General features: G+C 38.4%; 1 protein-coding gene across 16 annotated transcripts in view; it reads right to left on the bottom strand.

Moving 5' to 3' along the window:
* Positions 1–27747, bottom strand: part of ncor1 (nuclear receptor corepressor 1) — an 87618-nt gene that overhangs the window by 23985 nt on the left and 35886 nt on the right. For 9 of the 16 annotated variants that reach the window (XM_042724459.1, XM_042724458.1, XM_042724464.1 and 6 more), the window contains exons 15-24: positions 18626–18756; positions 17736–17923; positions 16685–16783; positions 13172–13234; positions 7508–7647; positions 5477–5552; positions 2674–3133; positions 2054–2252; positions 1472–1655; positions 95–259 (exon numbers count right to left, since the gene is read on the bottom strand). In XM_042724459.1, coding sequence (XP_042580393.1) covers positions 95–259; positions 1472–1655; positions 2054–2252; positions 2674–3133; positions 5477–5552; positions 7508–7647; positions 13172–13234; positions 16685–16783; positions 17736–17923; positions 18626–18756 — 1705 coding nt within the window. Of the gene's footprint in view, positions 1–94; positions 260–1471; positions 1656–2053; positions 2253–2673; positions 3134–5476; positions 5553–7507; positions 7648–13171; positions 13235–16684; positions 16784–17735; positions 17924–18625; positions 18757–25363; positions 26182–27747 lie in introns of those variants that run through there. The other 7 variants (XM_042724469.1, XM_042724474.1, XM_042724472.1 and 4 more) reach the window with 6 other exon arrangements.

Here is a 27747-nt window from a genome sequence, read left to right as displayed (position 1 = left end):
ATTGCTGAGTGTTCATTTTGGAGCCGAAACCTTGAAAAAAAAGCTGCAAGTTTCTAAAAATTTCGCCTGGATACAGGGTGTACAGACTGCTTACCTGGAGGTACACTGTAGCGGGTGGCGTTACTGGCGTCGGGCTGGGGTGAGGCTTTGCTAGGCTCGCGAGGAGAGAGTCTGTATGGAGAACCCGGTCTGCCCACTCCACCGTGAGATTCCTGCTCCATCAGCTTCAGGTCATATGGCATGTAAGTGAATGGCTTACCTGGGGACAGAACAGAGAAAAAAGTCAGTTACTCACAGAAACCAAGCAGACAGACAGAGACACAAAACAGAACGTCAAGCGTCCTCTCTACTTGCGATCAAGAAAACATTTTATGGATATCACTACAAGAGAGTGACCTAATGTTCCTTTTGGTTGGCTGCGTCTATCTGGCTCTATCAAAAACAGCACTGTGTTTCTTAGCTGTGAAGAGCAAAGTCCACTGTTTCTCTCCTGTGCGCTCGACACCCTTCAAAAATCTGTTTTGGAGACCCATTATAAAACAGAGAGGAGGAGGAAAAACAGAAAAATGTCTGTCTTTGCTCAAACTTCCTGGCATGTAAAAACGGAGCGAGAGTGCATGGGAGGATAGAACAGAGGCACTAAAGGCACATCACAATCTATTTGTTTTGCAGCGGTCCATCTGCTTGTCTTTCAGTCGGTTTGTCTCAGGGGTGATTCTGTAACCTCAATTTTGAATTGTTCACTGCTCTCTTCCCTTCAGAGACAGTTCCTTTGGCCAGTAGTTCTCCCAAACAAAAAGTGACAAATGCTCTATTCGGATGAGATTACTTTTATACTGAGGAGGCTGGGTTGATGTCATAATTACCAAAGCTTCTCTGTAGTTTAAACCCCTTATTAACTGCCCAAGACAATAACATTTCTGGACATTACATGAACATATATATATATACATATATACATATACACACACACACACACACACACACACATATATTATATATATATACACTCTATAAAATGAAGAAATGCCCAGAGGCAATAAACAAATTCACATGTTGGATTAATCTATTTTGTTACTGTGAACAATTGCTTTGACCTCATAATTTTTATTGAAACATTACTCATTCTTCTGATGAAAACAACTTCTCTCTGGTGGTGAATGCTGGACTTCACCAATCATTTAAACAATCAACTGCAAGCTCACATTCAGATCTGCCTCTTTCCACTTAACCATTGGGTAGATCCAAAAAAAGGTTTTCTTGCCAATTCCACTTATTCATGACTTTATAAGCCTGTCAATCTACTCGGTCCGAGAATCTCAAGTGGATATTGACCAAAGAGCAAAGGGACATTTCTTCACAAAACTTCTTAGAGGGAACAATTGGTGCTGGATTTAGTTTTTTTTTTTTCTACATTAACTTCAAGTGTTTTCGTGCATTTTTACTCTCTTTCCTTCTGCGTCTGACTCACCTTCTCGGTCCACTACAGTGGGGCTGTGGGTGGTGACTCGTGGCCTGCGGTCAGACTCATTCTGATCCAGTCTCTGTTTGTCCTCCTGCACGGACTCATGTACAGCTTTGATTTGGTGCTGGAACATAGCAAAGCCGCTCAACGGTCCTCCGGGAACGCTGCTGTGACCGAAAGGAGCTGAAACCTAAACAAACCATTCAGGAACAGAGAGGATTCAAACGGGGGCTACATGCTGGACTAATGTTCAGCAAAACTGCTCCATTAGAAAAATGTAAATGATTAAATATTTAAATGCATGACTATTGTTTGCATTGCACCAAGATGCTACATTTCCATGAACCTTGTGAACAGCCAATCAGGGCCTCAGCTAGATTAAATCCATTTCACAGCCACACCAAATCGCCACAACAGACACCAACAAACAGCACAACTAATCAGCCCAACAGAGCAGCCAAACGTATTTTCACTCATCATGATTTCAGTGTGGAAAATCAATTGGTATTTGCTGATTCGTTTGCTGATTGCCGCAGAAGCGAATCACAGCGCGTGATCTGCGGAGGTGGAGATGGAGGCAGGACTCACGTGGCGGGGTGGCTGGGCCCTGTCTCTGTCCAGAGGGGCATATCTGAATGCTAAGTGGGGGTAGAGGCTATGGGGACTGACCATAGGGGGGATGGTGGCGGCCCGCTGCTGTAGCTGCTGCATGTTGAGGAATTTGGCTGAGGACACGACCACTGAGCCTGCAGCGCAAAGCAATGACGGCTTCTCCAGAGAGAAAAGTCTGCCACAGGAAAGAAGGAACAAGATAATAAAATGTATTAGCTACTGATACTCTACTGCTAGTCATATTTCACATATACACAACAACACAGAGACATACCCTCAATACAACAAAAGAAAACAAAAACTGTATTTAATAAAAGCTGAAGCAATATAAATAATTCATTACACATCAGAGCACAACAGTAAGTTTTTTTTTAAAGGCTACAAGAACTGAAATTTATTATTTTACATTTGCATTTCTAATTTAAATGTATATTTTTATTATTCATTTCAATATTACTGAAAATACAATTACATCATTTTCACACATATACATTATCTTTCAATTAATAAATCACCACCCTATTCATGCTACTAGAAACCAATAGCACTGTATGTATGAAAACCCCGTAACAGAACATGAGCAGAGGCGTTGTCACCTTTGTCGGTCAGGTTCAGCCTCCACATCCTCATCCGCACTGCAGGTGGCGCTAGAGTCATTATCGGAGTGTTGTTGCTCCGCCTGTTTCTCCTCCTTGTCCTTGACCTTTGGCTCAGTCTTCACTTGCACCTGTGCTCTTTCGCTGCTCGGAGTGGTCATCTCCACATCCTGTGTCTCACTTTTTGGATGGATCTGCATTTCATATGCCGAGTGTGCGCGCTCATCCTGAGGAAGTCCGTCTCCAGCTCCTCCTTCTGGACTCTTCTCTACTTTCACCTGTAGCTCGCCGTACGGAGGCTCCTGGCCCTTAGCATCTGCAACTGGGCCTTTGTTTGCCGTGACGTCCTGGTCTGACACACCGTCCAGAGCCGAGCTGGGATGAGTTGGCCCGTCAGATTTGGAGGGATCCGTTTGAGTTGGAGAAGGCGCACTCTCTGTGTCTGAACTGTAATCGGGACCTGAGGAAAGGAGATGATAAAGCGTATGATTGAGCCATCACATCCTCTTTAAATTCTTCATTCATCTGTGCAAAGAGGACACAGAATATCAAACCCAATCTATTTCAATCTCTGCTACAGAAACACAAAGGCAGAGAAGCAGAAAACCCAAACAACCCTGGCGTGACAGAGAAGAGGCAGCATTTGAGGTCACCATCGCTGCACACGGCATCACGCAATCAAGTTAATGGACTTCTGGACATAAACATCCTTTGGCTAATCACTACCTTTCCACTCTTGCTATTTGATGACACACCCTCCAGGGTCACAGGAAGTGCTACATATAAAATACATGAAGCACTGCATAAACATACCATTCAAATGTTTGGAGTTGGTAACATTTTTTTAATGTCTTGGAAAATTCTGTTAAGCTCACCAAGGCTTCATTTATAAAATTTTGTACAAAAACCGTACAATTAACAGTTTCCTATTTTAATATATATTTTAATATATATTCCTGTAAAGGCAAAGCTCAATTTCCAGCAGCCATTATTCCAAGTCTTCAGTGTCACATGTGTCACAGTGTCACATGATTTCCTTCAGAAATCATTTTTATACGCTGATTCACAGCAGTTATTTAAAACAAAAATTTTGCAACAATGCAAAAGTCTATATTGTCATTTATTCAATCACCTTGGTGAATAAAAGTTTTTTTTCATTCTTACTAATCCCAAAACTTTGAAAGGTAGTGTGTATACATATATAACCTACAGGCTAACTTACATATACACATCACAGAAACATGCCCACAGGTTGCAAAGAGCCTCTAAAAATGACTCCTCTCCATCATCTATAATTCCTCCCTCCTCTTGCTATGTGGACGCTCTCTGCCACTCTCACACTCTATCTGTTATCTGTCCCTCTGAGAGAGTGATGAAGAGTAACCTGCTTGGCTCCAGGAGCATGTCAGCAGGTGCTACTCCAAAAAGCAGACGTGGAGAGAAAGACAGAAATTTGAGGGAGGGAGAACAGAAGAAAGCAGCATGTAGCACATGACAAGGAAAGCAGACTAGGGAAGCAGCCTTGCAGGTTTCTTGTTTAGCAAGGAGAATGTGAATAAAGTCTATAATGCACCAGAGCAGAGTTTTGTTATTTAAGAGGAAAGGGAGTACAGTTTACTTTTATTTAGCAAGGATGCATTGAATAAGTTTTACCAAAGATTCTATTCCAAATAAATGCTGTTCTTTTGAACTTTCTATTCATAAAATGTTTCCACAACGATACTTAATAGCAAAACCGTTGATAAAAATTAGAAATGTTTCTTGGGCACCAAATCAGCATATTAGAATGATTTCTGAATCATGTGACACTGAAGACTGGAGTCATGATGCTGAAAATTCTGCTTTGCCATCCCAGGAAGAAATTGGCCCAAACTTTTGAACAGTAGTGTAGATGGGGTGGAAGAAGGTGAAGGCACCCAAAGGGAAGGAAAGTGAGTTAAAAGATGTGTAACTAATAATTACTCTACTTTAATCTGAATGCACAAGTGTTATTCCAAGAACGCCGAAGGGTTGGACCAGACAGGTATTGCTTGGCCAGAAATGACTGATTTTCTATTTTCATGTGCAAGTAACTACTCTTATTATGTTTAAAAGTTACTCAATATTAACTTTTTGTGTTTAGAATCATATAAAGACTTGAAGTTGTGTTGTAGCACTAAAGAAATTCACACAACCATATCTGAATAAAAGCACAACAGATCAAACATTCTCGGCAGGAGCACTCAGTCTTCTTACAGCGTACTTTTTTGAGGCTTTAAAGCGAGGGAATGCTTACACAAGAGTGAGTGTGGCAGGCAGAATTAGACCAGATCTCATATCCTTTCTGCACATTCCCCCTATTTCCACTCTCTTTTCTTTGTGTTTCTGTCTTATTCACTTATTTCCTCTCCCTTTCATCCAGATCTCCCCCACCCGGCTGGTTCTCTCCTCATTTGCTCCTGATTCTCACTCATTAAGCATACAGACAGAAGTAGAGGGAGGATGTTGACCTCTGTGGCAGTGCAGAGCGGTCTGGGGCTTTGCTGTCAGATCTAATCAAACGCACTGCAGTCAGACAGGTCAGCACACTGCTACTACTGCTCCCTCACTTCATCCCTCTTCGTGTGTCAGTCTGTCTGTTTTTGCTCTCTTTACATTATAGCTCCGCTGCTTCTCTTCCTCTCTGCTTGATCGGACTCTGGGTTCATGCGTCACAGAGCAAGAGACTGACAGCGATGGGTTTTAGGGTGTTTGTTTAGGCATTAGAGCTTATGTTGGAAGCAGCCGGCTGTAAAAGACTTTAAATCACAGCGAGAGATCATACCGTCACTCTCCTCATCGTCATCAGGCGCAGGATCGCTCTGTGATGGGTCTCGATTTCCACGGAGCCGCCGGGAACCCTGCACACAACACATTTTATTCAGCAAGGATTAGGGTTGCAAAGGGGTGGTACATTTCTGGATAAATGTGAACTTCGTCTGGGGAATTTTGGAAATATTCCAAGTTGGAAACTTACCAGGAATTTATGGGAATGTGGGGAAATTTATAAAACTATCATATACAAACATAAATATAAACATTCTGTTTGATCATAAGCTGACATGCATGCAAACCAATACAAATTTTTAAAAAAAAAATGACATTTTTGGATTTTTTGGGGAATCTGTGATGCTTTTTTTCAGGATTTATTGATTAATAAAAACTTAAGAACAGTATTTATTTAAAATATAAATATTTTCTAACAATATGTCTTTACTATTACTTGTTTTTAATTTAACATCCTTGTTGAAAACAAATACTGACCCCAAACTTTTGAACGGTAGTGTATTGTTAAAAAAGGATTTGTATTTTAAAGAAATGCTGTTCTTTTTTAAAAAAAACCTCTTTGCTCATCAAAGAGTCCTGAAAAAAGAATCACAGGTAATTAAAAAATATTAAGCAGCACAATGGGTTCCAAAATTGATTATAAATCAGCATATTACAATGATTTCTGAAGAATCATTTACACTGAAGACTGGAGTAATGATGTTTAAAAATTCAGCTTTGCATCACAGAAATACATTATATTTTAAAGTATATTAAAACAGAAAACCATTGTTTTAAAAATTGTAATACTGGTAATACTGTGCAATATTACTGTTTTGTTCTGTATTTTTGATGAAATAAACGAAGGCTTGATGAGCAAAAGAGACGCAATGTTTAAAAACATTAAAAATAGTAATGTGTCCAAACTTTTTCAGTAAACCAATTCTCATATTGGTTTACTGGCTTGCTAGTGTATAAACACTTTTTGGTATTTACTAGTTGAACTTAAATCCCATAGTTCAAATATATTTAGAACATCAATAAATTAAGTCTTTGGGCTCAAATGCAGCAAGTGTGGCTTCAGAGAAAATGGAGGGGAATCCCCCTCTTAGGGGACTAGAGAGGATTGTGTGTGGGGCAAGGTCATCTTAAGACTTTTGTTTTATTATCATCATCTCACTTAAATGTTTGTTTAATCAGTGTATTTGTTTTTACAATGGTATAATTTAGTTGCACAGTGTATTACACACAGCACAAGGAAGTTTCAAACTTTTTTATTTTGTAATATTCATGTGATTTACATGAATACTCACCAAAATGGACATTTTGATATCTTGTGTGCAGGATTTAAGAAATGATCTGTGCATGTTATGGAGGAATGCACAGTACATGTAGCGGGTGTGGCCTGCACTAAGCAGTGTGCTGTGTGCATGTGATTAAGCAATGTGTAGGGAAAAAATTCAACTGAAATTGCATTAAATCTGGTTGTTTTAACCAAGATTATGCTGCAAGATTTTCTTTTTCTCAACTACATTTAAGTTCCCAGTTCCTGCAATTTTGCAAATTCCCAGTTTATTCCCATTAATTCCCATGAAAAGTTTCCAGTCTTGAAAATTCCTGTAATTTTGCAACCCGAGCAAGGATACATTAAATTGATCAAGAGTGACGGTAAAAAGCATTTAAATTAAATGCTGTTCTTCTGAACTTTTCTATTTCTCAAATAGTCATAAGAGAACAATGTTTTTGAAGCACCAAATGCTCCAATGATTTGACTGGAGTGAAAATTAAGCATTGACATCACAAGAATAAATTACACTTTAAGAAATAAAAAGAAAATGTTCATTTAAATTGTAATAACATTTTGTAATATTACAGTTTTTTATTATTATATTGTTGATTAATTAAATGCAGATTAAATGAGCAAAAGAGACTGCATTCATAAATCTTACTGACCCCAAATTTCTGTACAATATTTTAAATATCCAGACACAGAAATAGTGACCTCCTAAAAAATTTACTTTTTGTTTGGATGTAGCAGATAGATCTGTACCTGTACCTTGTGTTGCCGTAGTAGATTGTCTAGGCTGTATCGTCTCTTGTTGTTGAAGTAAAAGTTCTTACACTGAGCTTCACTCTTTGTGCCTACCATCTTAGCAATGGCTGACCAGTTCCTACCATGTTCAACCAGCCCTGTGCACAAGAGAAAGTGGGTAAGGTTATAAATGTGTAGACTGATCGCTGGAGTCAAACAAAACCCCTAGTAATTAAATGTTTACATGTATTACTAATGGTTTTCTTGATGGATGGATGGAGCCTAATATTAACCACACGATCGTTCAACAGGTCCCGCTGTGAGATGAAAATAACACCCTCTATCAGCACCACTATTTAGACACATGAAACATGTCTGGGTTTTAGTTAGCAATGACTGTGCCACTCCTCCTGCCTCGGGGGTGCAGATAATCCTGCCAGCTTAGCTAGAATGGATGAACTAGTTTAGGAAGGATGTGCAGGGCACCACAAGGTTGAAGCAGCCCGATTAACTGAACTCCTGATGAGCATCAGCATGAGAGTCAGCCTGATTTTACAGTATCCCACAAGACAACACATTACTGATGATTATTAAGGTTGCAAGGGATGCAAATCACTTAATATTAGGTCAAGAAATCAGAAAGTACAGCTATTCATATATATCTTAACAATAACTGCTCACTCTCTAAGTGTGATATCACATTAGTTAAATATCTACTAAGGTTTGTCAGCAAAAAATGCCCATTGTCAATAGATCTAACCAAATCTTAACAGCCTGACAACAGTATGGATGGTAAAACTACTGAAACAGTGGTTTGGAAAAGTGTTTGCTTCTGGCATTTCTCAGGTTCTTGCAATGTCCCAATTTGGTAGCAAATTAAAATGAATAAATAACTGAAAAAGATAAACTTTAGATTAAATTAGTAAAGTGACTTTACCCTGCGAATGTGTTTCTTCTGTATTTGTCTATTCAGGGTTAAAGTACACGTGACCAGGACCACACGCATGCCAAAAGCAGTTGTCAGCTTCAGAGATCAAAAGATTTACACTGAATAAACACACTGTTTTTCCTATGTATTCCTTTCTTTATTATGATATTGTAAGTGATCTTCATAAAGTACTCGAGCTATGCAAACAGCACAGATAACAAATGACGTCTGTGATGCTGTATGTGGCTGTGTGTTCACAAATCAAAGTTTGGACCAGATCAGAGCAGTTCACGTCACTGATCACTGCCATGACCATGCATGAGATGCTTTCATGCACAAATTTCGTTTGTGTGTGTGTGTGTGTGTGTGTATATATATATATATATATATATATATATATATATATATATATATATATATATATATATATATAACATTACATTTAAGAGGTCATTGCGCTACATAAACATTCTCTAAGTTTCAGAACTCAACTTTCTTGTTTGTCTAAAAACAGCTTATATTGAAGTCAGTCTGCCAAAATGACAGCTTGTGGAATGTGCCCCTTTATGATGTAATAGTGAGGCTAAACGCTGCTTCTACAGCACTGCCTGTTAAGCACCACCCACAGATTCACACGTATAGTATAAAAAACAAGAGTGACTAACGCAGGTCTATGCAGAAAGCAGATGATAAAATGGCTCCAAAGACAACACGGCACTGTACAGTGGCAAGTTGTGAAAAAACAGTCTGCATCACCTTCCTTACGATCCAAATATTAGGAAAGACTGGAGTGTTCGTTTACGAACAAGGCACAATTCGACACAGGATTTTCAAAAAGACTGAAACTAAAAGATGATGCTGTGCCAAATACATTGGATCCGACAGTAATGTTGCACCAAGCACGTGTCATCATTGCTTTGTCTGTTATTACAGATTGTTCAATATGTACTTAGTATTTATATGTTTTTAACCTAAATCACAGCAGCATCCATCAGTGAAGGACGTAGGCTGTGAAACATACACAAACGTTAGCTAATCATAGCAGTGGGCGTTTACTTCTACAATGTGCCACACTTATTCAAACAGAGCGTTCTGATGAGGAGGGTCAAAACAGGACAGAAAATAGCCTATTACTTCTAAATATGTTATTCTGATGTAAAAATCTTGATAACATTAAAAGTGGACCTCAGAGAACAGTACAAAATAATACAAAAGTTTCATAAACATTTAGTCATTAGCAGACGCTTTTATCCAAAGCAACTTACAAATGAGGACAATAGAAGCAATCAAAATCAACAGAAGAGCAATGATATGCAAGTGCTAGAACAAGTCTCAGTTAGCCTAATGCAGTACACATAGCAAGTGTTTTTTAGAATTAAATAATAAATATAAAGAAAACTGATAGAATAGAAAAAGAATAGAGCAAGCTAGTGTTAGAGGCCTTTTTTTGCTTTTAAATAATAAAGAAAAGGTTCATGGCCCATTTAACGAATCTACCAAACATTATACAAATTGTACAAATGCTCAGTAAAGAAGCTGAGATGGACCTCCTCTCCACCTGCCACATCTCCATCTATCTCAACGCACATCATCTTAAAAAACCCATCAATGGATCTTTTTAGCTGCTAACCGGTCAAAGCTCCTCGATGTACTCTACTAAGAACCAAATGTCCTGAAATGACACCGGTTTAAGAGCGTTTCTGTAATCTGTAATCACATGTTGTAGAAGTTGGCCACAATGTGCTGGAAAGGAGGCCACAACCAGCACCAAAACTCATAATGAAAGTGTGTGGGGTGTACTGATTAAGTACTCGTGGTGTCATGAGTACTGAATTAATCACTGCAAACATCATGGTTCAAGATCAACCGCAGTGGTTTACCTTGATACGGTCCTAACACAGAGCTTCCCTCTGTTATCTGTTTTCACTGGCCTTGTGCGACAGTAAAACCTGGCTTATGCTTGATGTGATAATACAAACAAGAAGCTAAGGGACTTAATGAACTAAAAAACTTCTGATGAGCTGTATGTTTTTTGCTCGTGGCCACCTGTTGTTTCAGCAAACAGAGCAGCGCCTCTCAGGTCTGCTTGGCAGCTACAGTGGTTCTCAACAGAATACAAAACAACACTCAGTTCCTCTAAACAAATACTCAAACTCAGTGTGCAGTTCCCCTAGTCTCCAATCTGTCATGTTAAGACTGTCCTCCAATTAAATTGAACTGTGCAGTGACACTGATGGCTCATCTGAGGTCTGTGCAAAAGATACAGGGAGAAACACACACCTTCATGTTTGTTCCTCAGTGTACAAAACCCCCCCCACAAAAAAAAAAAAAAACTAAAATAAAAAAAAAAAAAGAGCACAAAGAAAGAGGAAGCAGAAGGAATGCACTCAGATGACCGCAGTCTGACCTGAAAACACTTCTGCAAACTCTGATGCTTTAAAGAGTCCTAGGGGTAGTTTGTGTGTTAATGCTTCTGTAAGTGCTTTTATTTTTTTATTTATACAAACACTTATTGCACTTAAATTTGTTTATCTGTCAATATATGTGTGTGTAAATGTTCTTAATGCAAAAATGTAAGTATGCCTTCATCTTTGGATATACGTCACTTAAAATTTCAAGTGATATATAAATGATAAACAGTCTACAAATCTATAACAACCAGGTCTCAGAAGGGTCGATCAACAAATTCAGAAAAACTGCTCCACAAAAGTTGTGGTTATAATCTAAATAAGTGCATAAAGCAAATTTTTACTGTCCTCGTTTCCAGAGTTAATACAATCAGTCAAAAACAACAAACAGTAAATACCAGTGTTCGATTCAGTGCAAACAAGACAAAGCTTCTTTTCCTTCATCTATTTCTGCTGTGACACTGAAAAGGGATGCACGATATTATCGGACCCATACTGGAATCAGCCGATAATGGCTTTAAATGTAAATATTGGCATTGGCCCAATATGAAAACTATGCCGATATGTCTTGCCGATAAGAGGAATACATTAACTCACATGTGCTGAGGGTGTGCTAGTGATTAGATCACATCAGCAGTGCGGCTTATTCTTGAAGCAAAGTTTTGCCTGAATCATGATTAGAGTCACGGTTTTGGATCACTGCATTTAAACTGAGAATGCATGTACAGAATGACGCGTTTGGTGTGAGATATAGTCAGTGATTCAATTCGATTCAAGTGTATTTGTATAGCGCTTTTTACGATACAAATCGTTGCAAAGTAACTTTACAGAAAATTAAGTTTCTACAATATTTAGTAGTAGTTTATCAGTGGTGACTGTCAGTTAATGTACATATGGCAGAAATGTACGGAAAAATCAATTAAAGACGTAATCAAACAGATGATGAACACTATTAACAGCAATTATTATATGATCCAATCAAACCTATAGCAAAATTTGGTAGTTCTGTATGTTGTTTCAGGGTTGGCATCATCTGAGGTCCTCTGATATAGTAAACAGTAATAGCACACGCAATGGCATCCTCCCCTGGGTCCTAATGCCCGTTCGGGGAGGAGTTTTAATTCCTTTGGGGGTGCTGTTTGCCTACTTCCAATAAAATGAAAGCAAAATACACAAATAATATTTAGACTGTGTTTCTGAAATCTAAACTGGAAATTCTATTCTCTTGAAAAACTGAAGCACATTTGAAGACCTAATTAAAAAAAAAAAAAAAAAAACTCATTACTGCAATGCAAAAAATACACTAAATTAGTGACCTGCAAATATGAAGAAAATACTGTAATCAATTTATTTTAGCAATCAAAATTAAAGAGATTCACTGTAAAATAGTTAGTATTTTGGTTGCATACAAATGTGCAGATGAACACAGCTGATTGAGGAAGTGCACTCCTCTGTGCTCGATAAACAATGCAATGCATTTAAAAATTTGAATACATTTGAATCAGTAAATTATAGACTTGAACGGACAATTTAAAATAGGAAAACATTATTATTTGTATTATTATACAAATTATATTTAAATACACTAATTTTGTTGCCATTTCTTCAGGATTCTTGATGAAAAGAAAGTTCAAAAGAACAGCATTTATTTGAAATAGAAATTATAACATTTAAACTTCAAGATTATGACATCAAATTAATGCGTCTTTGCTGAAAAAATATTTTTCTTACTGATCCAAACTTTCAACGGTATATTTACATATATATTTGCATAGCATTTTTCATAGCTTTTTTTTTTTTTTTTTTTTTTTTGCAGTAATAAGAATTTTGGGATGCATTTTGTCATGAAATAATGCCATAATACAAAAATGCATAATGGTCCAAGAACAAGACTTTAGTTTCCTGTAACTTATATAATTACTGTTTCTTCTTTGATTTTGGGGTGACATGTGACCTGGACATGTTTTCTGAGAGATTTGCTAAAAAAAAAATCCTTTTCATTAAAAACCCATTAAACTATAAACTCAAAACCTGGGGCTGAATTCTGTCTAGAGTTGACTGGTTGTCTTGTAAAGTTTCTAGTATGTCAAACAGTCACACAGTTACTTCAGTTTCCTTTGTACAATCCTAATCTGAATAATCACTACAAAGAGGATGCTCACAAGTGCAACCCCAACCAACTTCCCCAACATGAGAAAACATGCAAAACCAGACACATCAAATAAGCAGAGCAAAAGTGAGGAGAAAAGTTTGTGTATGTGTGAAAACGAGATCAGACAGAGCAAATTGAGAACCAGAGAAGGAGAGGGGGTGGGGGAGGGAGATGAAGTAAAAGTCAAGCAGTACCTTTTTTGGCGATCTCCATCTCCTCCTCCGTCCAGCGAGACGTCTCTCCAGCTTCAACTGCGCCTGTAGCGACACACACCGTCAGTGTCAGTGAGGAAAAACTCGAGCAGAGCTACACGACACGGCTCATCTCACACCCTCCCTTTCTATCTGTTTACACTCGAGCGCTGCGGAGACCTCCACCCTCCCACAGTCTCTCTCTCTCTCTCAGTCCTCAAATGCTTTCTGTCCTTTTTTGTTGTTTATTGCTTTCTCTCCCTGGTGCTTACTGGACTCAACTAGGCAGGCTCACCTCTCTCTTACTCCTGTCTCTCTTTCTCGCTCGGTCTCTAGGAGAGAGTACAGTCAGCTGATCTCAAGCAGACAGTGGAGGAGCGCAGAAGCACCACCCTTCTGGGTCTAAGACCAGCACACACACTCTCACTCCCTCACCCATATCATTAGGCAGTCTGTCTCATAACAGTAGCCGAACTGAAGCGAGCAGCGCAACAACCCCTCCCTACGTAATTTCCACTCAAACTACAGCAAGAGCAAGAGAGAGAGAAAGACAGAGAAGGAGAGAAAGACAGCATGGTAGAGAAAGACAGCCTGTGCTCTCCTCTCCCGCCCACTCCATGGGTCTCCTTGAAATTGACTAAACACTAAGACAGATTTAGCACAGTGTGAACCTCTGACATTTATGCGAGAGTGCGAGTGTGTCCCCGCAGTGTTTGGATGACATGTGCGGCGAGTCTCTGCTAAAACGGTTCAAATAAACGTCTCTTTGGTGACCCACTAGACACTGTTTGTGTTACCCCATGACCCCTGAGCATGTGCATGTTACATTTATATGCTCGTAGTCCAATGCTTTGTCATGTTGATGGCGGTTTGGACATGGACTTGGTGCATTATGGCTCTTGACCACCGAATGATAAGATAAAAATCAAGCACAGACAAGATTTTTCAGGTGAGACGGCCAGAATCTCTGGGCCCACGAGGGCTTGAGATATAAAGGACAAGTTCACCCTAAAATAAAAATTCTGTCATTAATTACTCACCCTGCATGTCGTTGAAACCCATAAGACCTTCATTCATCTTCAGAACACAAATTAAAGGTGACATATCATGAAAATCGGACTTTTCCAGGTTTGAAGTGCTATAATCAGGTCGTCGGTGCATCTACCTACCAAGGAAAAAAAGATCAACCCAGTAACTTTGTTTTGTTAAGCCTTTTTCTGCAAGCAAACAAGCGCATCTGATTTTGCTCCCTTGGTGACGTGGCAAAGGGATCTCATTATAATATTACCGCCCCTTAATCTGTAAGTTTATACCCACGGCACCGTCATTTTGATTTCGCAAGTGACAACAATGTACCAGCTCTAATGCCATGATGAAAGTTTGAGCAAAACATGCTAACTGTTCTGTCTTTGGCTGCACAGTTTTGAGTCCCAGCCTCAGAGGAGACAAGACAGCAGTCAATTTATTGATTTATTTACAGTATATTGCTGCTGCCACACAGATCTAAACTTGTGTGTTTTAAACGTAAACTTGTGTGTGAATGAGAACTTAGTTTAGTACACACATGCTGTGACAGCTGCTTTCTGTCCATGTGCTTCAGATGTGTGCTCTCAGAAAATCCTATATCAGAAGTTTAAACTCATATGGATTAAACACATGATTTCAGCGCGATAAACATGATAATCAGAACCAAAACAGATGTTTTTAGCAGATATTGGGGGCTGTAATGGTGGAGCTTTATTCTGGAAAAGGGGGCGGGAGCAGAAGCTCATTTGCATTTAAAGAGACAGGCACAAAAACAGCGCGTTTCTGCTTCCATTCAAAATAGGCATTTTCAAAATGATATATTCAATGATCTGTGGGGTATTTTGAGCTGAAACTTTACAGACACATTCTGGGGACACCAGAGACTTATATTACATAATCTAAAAAGGGGCATAATGTGTCACCTTTAAGATATTTTTGAACAAATCCGAGAGCTTCCTGACCCTTCATAGACAGCAATGCTCAGAAACTTAGTAAGGACATCATTAAAGTAGACCATGTGACATCAGTGGTTCAACCATAATTTTATGAACCTACGACAATACTTTTTGTGCACAAAGAAAACAAAAATAAAAACTTTATTCAACAATCTTCTCCTCCTCATCTCATCCTCTGCCATTATTGAGAGTACCACGACACATGCGCATGCTGCTGCTGATGTAGAACAAGCATGCACTGCGCCTTGTTTACAAACGGAGGAATGCATGCACAGGAGGGGAAGAATTGTTGAAAAGTCCTTATTCTTGTTTTCTTTGTGCACAAAAATGATTTCTATAGCTTCATAAACTTAAAGATGAAACACTAGTCACACTGACTTCTTTAATGATGTCCTTAATACCTTTCTGGGCTTTAAATGTGTCTATTGCGTAGCTGTCTATGCAGGATCAGAAAGCTCTCGGAATTACTCACGAATATCTTAATTTGTGTTCTGAAGATGAATGAAGGTCTAACAGGTTTGAAACGACATGAGGGTGAGAAATTACTCACAGAATTTTCATTTTTGGTTGAAATAACCCTTTACACAGCTTTACTGGTCCATCAGATCATAATACAGAGGACAGAGGTCAAACTGGAGTCTGAAGTTTAGTCACCAGAAACACAATTGGTGACTAAACTTCAAGGTACGGCATGCTAATCAACTACAATTTCTGACCAGGACGCTGACTGCATTCAGGGGCAAACGTAATGAACACTGTTTACATAACAATGAGGTCTCTTAATTAATTTTAAAGTGGCACCAAAAGCTAAATGAAACAATCAGGCCATTCTTTCATTCCCCTTTTCGCTCTAATCAAACTCCTCCTGAGACTCGCCGCGTTTACCTGCCTCTCATTATTGTCTCCATGGCGATCCCTCCACCCGCTGTCACCACGGCAACACAAACTCAGAGACCTTGAGTCTGGCGTTGGGTGGCAGGAAGAAGAGAGGGACAAACAATCTCACAGAAAGCGTGAGAGAGAGAGAGAGAGAGAGAGAGAGAGAGAGAGAGAGAGAGAGAGAGAGAGAGAGAGAGAGAGAGAGAGAGAGAGATGGAGCAAAAGAGCAACAGAAAACAGCAAAAATAGGGAACAAAATAGTGCAAAGGGAATAAACAGTAAAATGAAGAGAAACAGTCTAGATGTCATAACGGTGAAAGAACAGAAGAGAAGTATTGGTGATTTGTCAGCCTCAGGGATCAAATCCTCAGTATTTCTGCACAGCAGCCCTGCGACCACGATATCATTTGAATCAAACACCACTAATGCACACGTATACCACACTGCGGCCAGAGAAACCAGCAAACTAGGTGACTTTCAGGCTCTGTAATGAGGTCACAGAGGAACCGCTCACAGACTGACCACACGATCAGCAGACAGACATCACAGCACAGATGCACCTTTTTGAGAGGTGACAGTGAGTGAGTGTGTTAATGTGTGAAGCTATTTGAACAGAAAGAGAGGGAAAGTATGTGGGGAAAAAGGTAGTGCTTACCTCGTGTCTCTGCACTGGCTGCGGGAGAGGGTTTTGCAGGCTCTCGTGCTGGTTTCTGCGCCGGCTCAGGTTTAGAGGGGGTTGTGGGCTCCGGCAGAACTAAGCAACACACAGAATAAACCATCATGACTTGGGCTCATTTGTGTGTACATGCCCTGTTATTGGGAAGTTGGATCCATTATAAGCAAATCAGTTTGTTTGAACTAATCATTAAAACAATAACAACAACAACAAAACGCCACATTTCTAGTTCTCAGTTGGTCCCCAGTTGTTATTTTTTACATTTCAGTTTGTGAAACTTTGACTGAATGAAAATGAGTTAAGTTTATACAATAAGGTAAGATTTAAAAAATACTTATGTTTTTTCTGCTAGTTCTCAGAAACTCAAATTTTTACTTACAAGTTCACTGGCCCATAATTTAATGTCCTGTTTTGTGCGCCTTAATTTATTTATAATTTTCATTTGATGTTCGTTTTCTTTTATAATTATTTTTTCCTTTTTTTTTCTTTCCACAAATCATTTAACAGAACAATTTATTAGGTTTTTGATTTGCAAAAATTGCTCAGACGTGAAAGTAAAGACATTTTAAATTTAAGGTTTAAAATATTAATTTTAACTCTTTATTTTAAGGTCTGATCTCACTACTAACAAACCATTAACTATGACTTTCTCCTCAATACTCCTGAAACTCCTGATTTGCTGCTTATTAATAGTTAGTAAGGTAGTTGTTAAGTTAAGGTATTGGGTAGGATTAGGGATGTAGAATATGGTCATGCGGAATATATGCTTTATAAGTACTAATAAACAGCCAGTATGTTAATGCTAATAACCAACTACTTAATAGTGAGCATTGGTCCCTATACTTAAGTGTTACTTAAATTTTTTTCATTTCTATTCATCAAAGAATCCAGACAAAAAGGAATTTACACAAACTTTAAGCCGCACAACTGTTTTTAGAAAAGCTTATATAAAACGAATGGCAATAATATTTAATGCAAACCAAATGTTTAAGCTTGCATGGCATAAAAACACATGCTCAACAAATGGTACCTGGTTCAGGTGGTGGAGGTGGTTCCTCTGCCACCACAGATGCAGCTTCATTATTGGCCATGGAGCGGGTGGTGATGCGGCCCTTACGGCGTCCCTGGCTGTTGGCGGTCTTTCGGCCGCGTGCCGTGCTTTGCTCCTTACCCTCTTCCTCCTCTCCCTCACACTTCTCTTTATCTTTACTGATGTCCCTGCGGAGGCAAAGGCGAGGAATAAAGGCTCTCCTCCACACTGAACTCAATTCAAACATCTATTCAGATGGTCGGAGCGAGCAGAAAACAGAGTTATGAATGCAGATACTGTGTGAGTTTCTCACCTGCTGATATATTAGGTCTTTTGGTGTTTATCACAGAGCTTCTATAGCATGAGCTCACACAGATCTAAAAACCACTTCTGTACTGCTTTGTGTGTTCACAGAAAAGTCAAAAATCCCATTTTTTTCCATAATTAATTCTACTTTTTGTTGAATTCTCGGTAGTGACATAACAGGTCCCGAGTAAAGCATGCAGTCTCCTCCAAACCAAATGAGTTAATGAGGTTAATCTTAAGCCCCTGTTACAATAAGGCTCACCTCACAGAAAACAGATCATCTCACCTCCTTTAAACCACTGCTCACTTACTAAGAGAGCAACGAAACGCATCTATCCTTTATTTGGGTGGTTTGCGTAAAAAGGTTCTTTCAAACTTTTCAAACATTTGGAGAACATTCAAGACTTAATCTTGCAGTCTGTACCAACATAACAATAAATGTGCTGCTGTCACTCAAATTTTCAATGTGCATGTGCCTTTCAAGATTTCACAGTGGGATTGGAGCAAAAAGGCGAATTGAGGCCAGTTCTGCACAACTATCTAACCAAAATGGTAGGAAAACAAAATAAAAACCTGGAACTCACTTAGAGTCCTCTTTTTCATCTTTCTCCTCCTCTTCCTTCTTCTCCTCGTCCTCTTTCTTCTCTGATTTCTCCGATTTGTCCTCTTCGTTCTTGTCGTCTGTCTTGTCTTCCTGTGACGGTCGTGTTATCTGCTTTAGAATGAAAAGAACCACAATAAAAGCAGCCTTTAGACAGCTGACCTTTTTTAAGAGCACAGACCTGTGACCAGGTTCCCATCACAGGAATAATCAGCAGTTCACCTTAAATTGTCAGCCCAGCTATGAAAAAAAAGGAATGCTAATGTACCATCAAACACTAAATAAGAAATATGATGAAATATGATTCTAAAAAATATTTCAGCTACATTTATTAAGCTTCCCCTTCTTTGTTGCACATGCTTGTGCTATCTCTCAGTGAAGTTTTTCTAAATCAATTGTGACTAGTTTGTGACCAGTTTTTATGTCTACTTAACTGGAAATATATATATATTACACACACACAATTTTGTGCAGATCATGTTAGAAGAATGCCTCCTTAGTTTGGAAATACTGTCAAACTTTTGGGAGGACCCGAGTTTTCTACATTTCACTATTTGCCACTGTGACAGAGCCCACAAAACAATCTCACTTCAGTTCAAAGCCAGACGGCAAACCGAAATGCATGCTCCAAATCATTCCTGCTCTGGACCGAATCAGACAAAATTCCTGTCTGGTTACTGATGATCTATCTCTGTCTCTTCCTTACTTTTTTTCCTTGAAAAAAAATGATGAAAAAAAAAAAAAAAAATTTCACACACATTCAATCATCACATCCCTTCAGGCCTACTTTCCTAACAAGGAAAGTAAAATGCATTTCAATTCTACCATTTTTCATATGACCTGACAACAGACATCTAAAAAACAAATCTGAAAAATGAAGTCAGATTTACTGTGCAAACTAGTTGAGACTGAATTCCAAGAACAAAGTAACCTGGCCTTGCTAGTTCTTAGAAATGTAGCTTTCCGTGCTCAATGGTGCTAATTTTTGTTTTTCGAAACCTTATCTGATTTTCAGTGCGACGATAAGCACAGAACGCTTAAGATCTGATACATATGACAGAAACACATGATGTGGGTCGAAGGGTAAAATATGCATGATTGGCATAACAGGAATGGCCAAACAGTATTTCAAAGTAGGCCAGACATCTAAACATGCACAGCATACAATGATGTTAACATATGTGATGAATACCAGGACATACTTGTCACCAACAGAAATAAAGGACCAAGAAGAGGTGGAAAAATATGAAGAGAGAAGAGGCAGATGATCAAGTGAGAGGAAAGCTAAACAGAGCAAGTACTGGCCAATCAACAAACTCCTGTAGGTGGTGCCCACATGAACAGAGACTTGGGAAACACCATCCACACACACAAACCATATTTATCCAACAGGTGCAAACAACATTATACAGCATCAATAATGTCAATACTGTACTGTAAAATATCTGAAGCCCAGCATAGTCAGTGCAGAAACTCAGAGATTTTAGGCTTATTAAGGTTTAGAAAAAGCAAATCTGATTTAACTACATGTTACACTTCCATTTAAACTTTCAAAACCATCTAAGCTTTACAAGAAATCAATAGAGAAGTATTAGGAAATTAAATTTGCAATCTGAGTTTACTTGACGGCCTTCCAAACATGAGATCTTGTTATTAAGGTTATCAGCATCTGCAAAGCAGGGGACGTTATGGTTTTTTTAAACAGGAAGGGGGCTGGGTCATTTCACACTGATGTACATTCACACAAATGTAGGTTACTCATAAAAAAACAATGTAAACAAAGCAACATTATCTAAATTCTAAATATTCAGGTTTCTAATGTGAACATAGCGACCGTCTAGAGCAGCGTTTCATACGCAGGCTGACAGTCAGACAATTAAGTGAAAATGTAAGTGAAAGCAAGGCCTCCTTTAGACTAACATTAGTCTAAGTCAGTGGTTCTTAACCTTTTTTTCACTGGGCTGCACTATGGTCCAAGTGCAAGTCTCACGGGCCGCACGCATATCATTTACAATTTATGTCACCAATACAAACCAAACAGATGTATAATATTGTAGCCTAAATATTATGATATCTAATCGATTACATTCATTGAAATAAATAAATGAATAAATAAATAACTCTACTCACTATTAAAAAAAACACCTGACGCTGTCGGGATAATTTTGTGGAATTCGGCTCAAAAGGAGTAACAGCACAATGAAGTTGCGATTGTAAGTTGCAGTCTGTAAGATGCGCACGGAATTGCGACTTGATGCGTGAAATGGCAGAAAATGTGCCTTCACAAATGTAGCCTATGTTGATCCAAATATGGAAAGCACTTTCGAATTTAATAATCTGAGGTTCTCTCCAGAGATGTTTAGCCACATTTCTGCAATTAAGGATGATTGCTGCGTAGTATGGGTGTTTCCTTTTGCCTGTACATCTTCAAGTGAGTGGCGGGACAAACTGAACGTTGATGCTGAAAGTCCAGCACTCTATTCTTGATTGTATGTATTCCTTCGCTGGCATTTTCCACATTTTGTTTTTCTCCCTTAACAAATGTTTCCATTCTGATGCTCAATTTTACCAAACTAATGACTGCTGATGATTATTTGAATAAGTAACTGTTCGTTAAATGCGTAATGTTAATTACATGAGTACATTAACGTAATTTGTTATATTTTTTAAACTAATGTAAAAACTAAAATGAATTGTAAAAACTGAAAGTTATTTTTTTTAATTGTTTTCAGCATGGTGGGCCGCATTTGAATATCTGACGGGCCGCGGGTTGAGAACTACTGGTCTAAGTGCAGGACTGCAGTTGGTGGAGAGGGTCTTTTTTCCTTCCTTTTAATGAGGGAGCCAGTGTGCTAATGGCCCAAGTTTCTTTATCATGGTTGCTGGCGCAGTCAGAGGAACTGGAGCCCCTCCTCCTGCTCTGTCTGTTCCACGAAAGAGAAGCAAAGCACTGGAACAAGCAGGGCTCAGCCAACACAAACAAGCTGTGCAGCTGCCAGATGGGACCAAAAAAAAAAAAAAAAAGTCATAACCTCTGCCACAGAGACGTAGAACAAATAAGGGGGAAGGAAGGGAAACTGAGATAATTCAGGTCAAAACAAAAATAAAAATGACAGAAAAAGGGGCCAACACTGAAAGTCATATAGCGAGCATGAAGCAGACGCAAGATTGATCTTTCATTCTCTAGGCTGAAGGGCAGGAGGAGGATGTGCTTGTTCCAGTGCTCTCTTCCAGTTATAGCACATCAACAAACTGACACATGGATCACAAGAACAAAGCAGTATTGTTATCGTTAAAAAAAAACATTAAACAAAAAATATTTAACTGAAATTAAACTGAAATTTAGGGATGTTACTTTAGATAAAATTTTTAAGTTGATCTACTAAAATGACTAAAACTGATAACTAATAAAACAACTAGTGCTGTCAAAATTAACTCAATGCAGACGATTAATTTTTCCACTTTAACAGCATTAAAAATATTTAACACCGTTAACGCAGGGGCAGAGCTAGTTTTGGCCACCTCACTCACAACTGCTGCCTTGGTCTCTTTTTCCTGTACAAGAATTTTGTTTATTTAGATGCAGAATGAGAGACTTTTCAGATGCACACTTCACTTCGCCTCTGTGGTCAGATTAGATGTTACTAGGTCATATGTCAGTAAAAACGAATCTTCCAGTTCTTTCAAGTGATATACTACGATCGCACACACACATAAGGCAGCGTGTGCCATGTCATGTTCAGCAGGGGCAGCTTTTAAAGTAATAGCAGCAAAATAACCCAATAACCCAGAAGCTGTGATGTCTGCTAATCAAAGAACAAAAGAAATGAGGAAATCAATAACTTCTGTAGCTTTAATGATTCATCTATATTTAATTTACTGTTTGATAATTTTCATTCAAAAATGTTAAAATTGATAGCTCTTAATTAGGGCTGGCTTGATACCACTTTTTCAGAACTGATACCGATCCGATACCAAAAAACCTGAGTATCTCCCGATACCGATATCGATCCGATACCAGCGCAGTTTTTTTAAAATCAGTGTAGAATTTCTATACCTCAATGTGTAGGTCGATCATCACTCTTTTGTATGTTACACACAATCTACTAAATATAGACAGCTTCATTATAAAGAAAAAAATAAAAATCATATTCTATGACAAAAATACTATTATAAACTAGGTAAATGGATAATTCAGCAGCAAAACTTACTCTAGAAAAATCATGAGTGCACAATTTTATAAAATCCTAAACTTTTAGTGGAAAAAAAAACACATTAAAATAAAAGTGTAGGACTAAGTGTAGGACTAAATCCGGTAGGCCTACTCATTGCTCTTTGTATTGTTGTAAAATACATTAATGAAAAGCAGGTAATATATTTTTACATAAATATTTAATATAGTAGTGAACATTTGAAGTGGATCTAAACCTTTCATCAAAGTTGCCCTAAAACCAAAACAATACCCGTTCTAGTCTTAGAACAACTTTCATTAACTTTTTTGATCCACTTCAAATGTTGTCTACTACTGTATAAATTAAAAGACATTTATTTTAAATGAATAGCAGAGTAATGAGGCAGCAACATATGATAGATAAGACAAACAAGAAAGGCTATTAGTTATCTTTCATTGTGCAAAAGTATTATAATACTAAAGGCTCCAAATACAGAGCGGCACAAAGCGCTTATGCGCATCCCGTGTGCAGAATGATGCGCTTGAAGCAACACAGAGTCACAGCGCGCAGCAATCCGCATAGAGAAGTTCAAAGCAATAAAGTGAAGAGATATTGATGCGTAGTATATTAAATGTGCATTAGTTTATTGAGCCTTTTCTTTTAACAGTTTTAAATTTCAGTTACTGTGCTCGTGATGAACAATTTATAGTGCTCTCTTACTTCAGTCTTGTGATCTAACCAGATATCCGGTAGAAATTTACATGATTTAGAAACAGCATGAAACTCCAGCAAGACAATTTCCTTTTATGCAAAATAATTTATCTTTATTTACAGATCAAGTAAAACATTAGGAACATTTTCATTTTGGAGAGAGTTTCATCGTCTTGACTGTAGTAACCGAACGCGACGTGCAGTTTGAATGCTGAATGGAGGATGACAGACAGCCGCAGCGGAGAGAAGAGTTTACGAGAATTTGACAAATATTCACCTGTACACATTAAACTGTGAAATGGCTTCAGAACACTTAAAATATAGTGCACAAAAACTTTATTGCGCTTTATAATGTTTATGTGGCTTTCATGTGGCTTAAATAATGTAATAACAGAATACGTACTATACCGGATTTGGATCGGTCTCGTCTGACCGATACCCCGATCCTGCAGAAAATGCCAGTATTGCCAGTTGACAAATCGGTCTTTAGGAAGAATGTAATTAGGCTGGTTTAGGGTTCATAGGGACATTTTCTTAAGACACCTTGTTTTCAAAAAAACAGCTGACGCACAATGGAAAAGAACAGAATGGGGGATATCCTGAATGTGAAGGAACACACACCAGGGTTTTTACAACCAGTTACTAACACCACCTGCACACATAGCACGTACAACAGCTTATTAAAGGCTGCATGACTGGAAATATTAAATGTTTTCACAAGCTATATAAACAGACAGGATTTTTCTTTTCTTTTTAAGCAGGATAAATTTTTTTAAGGGAGAGGAAGTAAGAATTAAAAATTAATCTACCGCCAATATTCTAAAGTCACCTTATCTTTTATCTTTCAGTGAACCTTTGGACACACTTTATTTTGTATCTGTAGGTAAAGCAGTGGTTAAGACAAACTGCACTACAAATAATTACTGTAAAATTCTCCATTTGGCTCAGATCACAAAATATCATGATTAAAACATTGCAAGTTTTTCAATTCCCAACAAAAGTGACTTGATATATGGTGACAAATGTGAAGAGTGGAAAAGATGCTGATTGCATTATAAACTACTCTGAATTAACATATGCAATGAAAGATGCAAATCTAACACAATGAATGTTCAGTAAAATAGTATCATGATTTTCTAAACCAAGTGAAGTAACAGGAAAGACTGTCACAAGCTCCTGCTGAAGCTCAGATAAACCAATCAAGAAAAGGAGAGAGGGGACCAGGCCAAGAAAAAGCTAACTTGCAAACAAAATGGAGCGTCAACAACTCTAGCAGTTTGCAAAAAAACAAACAAAAAAAAAAACATCTATTTTGATTAGGTTTCATTCATAAAATCCTAAGATTGATCCTTTAATCTATGCCTTTATTTTGTTTTCAAGAAGATGCATGAAAATTTGCTCAAATTTATCAGCAGCACACCTCCCATCCTGTAGATGTCACCAAGTCAATAGCACATCCATGATAATCAACACCGCACACATCTTACGTACATGGTATGCTGATATTGGTAAGATGACAGTAAAGGATAATGATTATTAGTTTAAATAATAATAAAATTAAACATATATTCCCTAAAAACTACAATAATAATAATAATAATAATAACAACAATACTATTAACTACAAACAAAATATATAAATGTCCTTTTATATATAATAAATACATAAATGTCTGCTAAATGACTAAATGTAATAAATAAGCAAACAAAAAACCTTAACCATTGCTTGCACCTCTAACCAAAAACAAGAATGAAGCTCTACAAATCTCTACAAACAAATCACAACAGCCTCCAAAAGCAAACAAAAACTACTTCACATTCACTCATTCATACATTACCTTCATCTATGTTTATCTCCCCTTTATGAGTGTCCTTTTTTATGCCATTATATATCCCAGAATGCAGTGGCGCCGAGGCCAGAGTTAGTGACAGGAACAGGCTGAGCAGGAGAGCGTGCCTCGGGCTGCCTGACAGCGGCGTTGCGCTGGAACAGATCCTCAGATCCGGGACCCGGCTCGCAGATCAATGGCACATATTCTGAGAAAGCGTGCCACGGGGTTGTTTGAGCCAGGCTAAAGAAGCGGTGGCATCTCCATCTCACTCACACACAAAAACGTGTGTGAGCTAGCTAATCTGGGTGTTAGGGTCAAACCAGGTAATCCCCGCAGGGTGGAGGGGAGCGGAGACTGACCGATCTCAACCCAGCCCTGTCAGGATTTTGATTGGCACAGCAAGCTGCTCCACAACTTTCTCACTGGTGTCGGTACAAACGGCGCATACCACTGCGCAGCTCAGGAGGGGTGTCTCGCGTACACACATTCCAACCCTCCCCTCTTTCTCCGAAAAAGCTCTAGAGGGACGGCAGAACACACGGGCTGCCAGTTTAAGAAGGAAAAAAAGGAATAAAAGTTTGTTCTTCCCGTTTATGCATATTTTTCTGGCTTGTTCTTTCGCTCACTTTCTCTAAAACATTCTCGGGGGACTCTGGGAACAGAAAGCTTGAGCAGAAGTTTGTTTGGAACAGTGTTCAGTACTCCACGTGAGATGAACTCGACTGACACAAACACTTTTATGGGTCTCTAATGTGGGGCAGGGTCATACACTCCACCCACACACAGGCAAGCTCGGTTAACAGACTATACTACACACACACACGCACACACACACACAGAGCACTTTAAAGATAAGATAAAAACTGAACCTGCTTGCCCTCTCTTTCTAATCAGTACGTGAAGATAAGAATCACAACAGGTGGTAGAGGAAACCAAGACTGCACTGTATATATCCAGGTAGCTAAAGAGACACCAGGAAACACTAACGGCCACATACACAAACAAAAACAGCTGCGCATACGCCTGCTTGCTGAAAGCGCCAGGGGATACTGGGGGCTGAAGGCTCAGGCAGCAAGAGTGTGTGTATGTGTTTGTGTGTGGAACAGATCAGATCATCTCCTCATTACTGCAGCTCAACTCCTGACTCAAAGACACATGCTTTCAATGAGCTGCAGCCTCAGCTTGTGATCTGCATGGCAGCGGTACTCACAGAAGTCCTCTGTTACACACACTCTTATCCAGCGCTGTCTGCGCTGTCTAGATTGAAGCATAGCTGTTATTAATGCCGATTCCGTACAGCAGCTGCTCACACACACAGGCGACAGAGGGCTAATCAAGTTAGACCAGCCGTGTAGATGCTCATCTCATATGTATGATATCATCCAAGATATATCATATGCACATCAAGCAGTACTTGTTAACTTAGTTTTTCTGACATTTGCCAAATGTTAAACACATTTAATCATAATCCAATATTTTTTGTCAGAAAAAGATATGGTATTACGTTTATTGAGTTTCTTTAAAAACATTCTCACGGTAAAGGATGCTAACAGGGATTGCAAGCATGTGAAACAGAGAGAAAATAAAGTTTTAAAGCACCCCCATGAAAACAGGCCAGGATAGAGAGAGGATTTAATGGGAAGTGAGGACTTAGGGGATACATAATTTATGGGATATTGTTCATTAAACTAGATGACCCGACTGCAATACCACAATACCAGTGTCTATAGTATTTCACACATTGCGAAAGCAGAATACCAAGAATACACAAGTGCGTAATAAGACAAGAAGAGATTTTTTTCTTGTGGTATCAATGCCACCTTAAAATAATGAACAATACATTATTTAACCTAATAATGAACTGATAGCTTGAAGTTTGTTGGTCAAATCAAATGTTGTTATGAATTAATAAATAGAACTTTTAAGTTCCACAGGCTCACATATCTCAGTCCTTAAATCTTTATTAAAGGGATAGATCACGCAAACTGTTCTCACTCTGATGTTGTTCCAAACCTGTATGTTCTGTGGAACACAAAAGATGATATATTTTTTTTTTTAATCTTTTAATTCATAGAAAGAAGAAAGTCATGCAGGTTTAAAATTACATAAAAGTGAGTAAATGATAACAGAGGTTACATTTCTGATTGAACTGTCCCTTTACCTCCTTTGTATGTGTTTTGTCAAGTCCAGGTTGGTACAAACCAAAATTAAAGTTCAAAGCAGGCTATTAATTGCTCTTTTTTAATGACTTAAAATGCTAATATTGAGTTTATTTTAGTGCTGTCAAATGATTAATCACGATTAATCGCATCCAAAATAAAAGTTTTTGTTTACACAGCATATGTGTGTGTACGGTGTATATTTGTTAAGTATAAATAAATATACACCCA

Source organism: Cyprinus carpio, chromosome B5, assembly GCF_018340385.1.
Source record: "Cyprinus carpio isolate SPL01 chromosome B5, ASM1834038v1, whole genome shotgun sequence".
Lineage (NCBI taxonomy): Eukaryota > Metazoa > Chordata > Actinopteri > Cypriniformes > Cyprinidae > Cyprinus > Cyprinus carpio.
The sequence above is the reverse complement of the archived record's forward strand: the minus strand, read 5'-3'. Positions and strand labels throughout refer to the sequence as shown.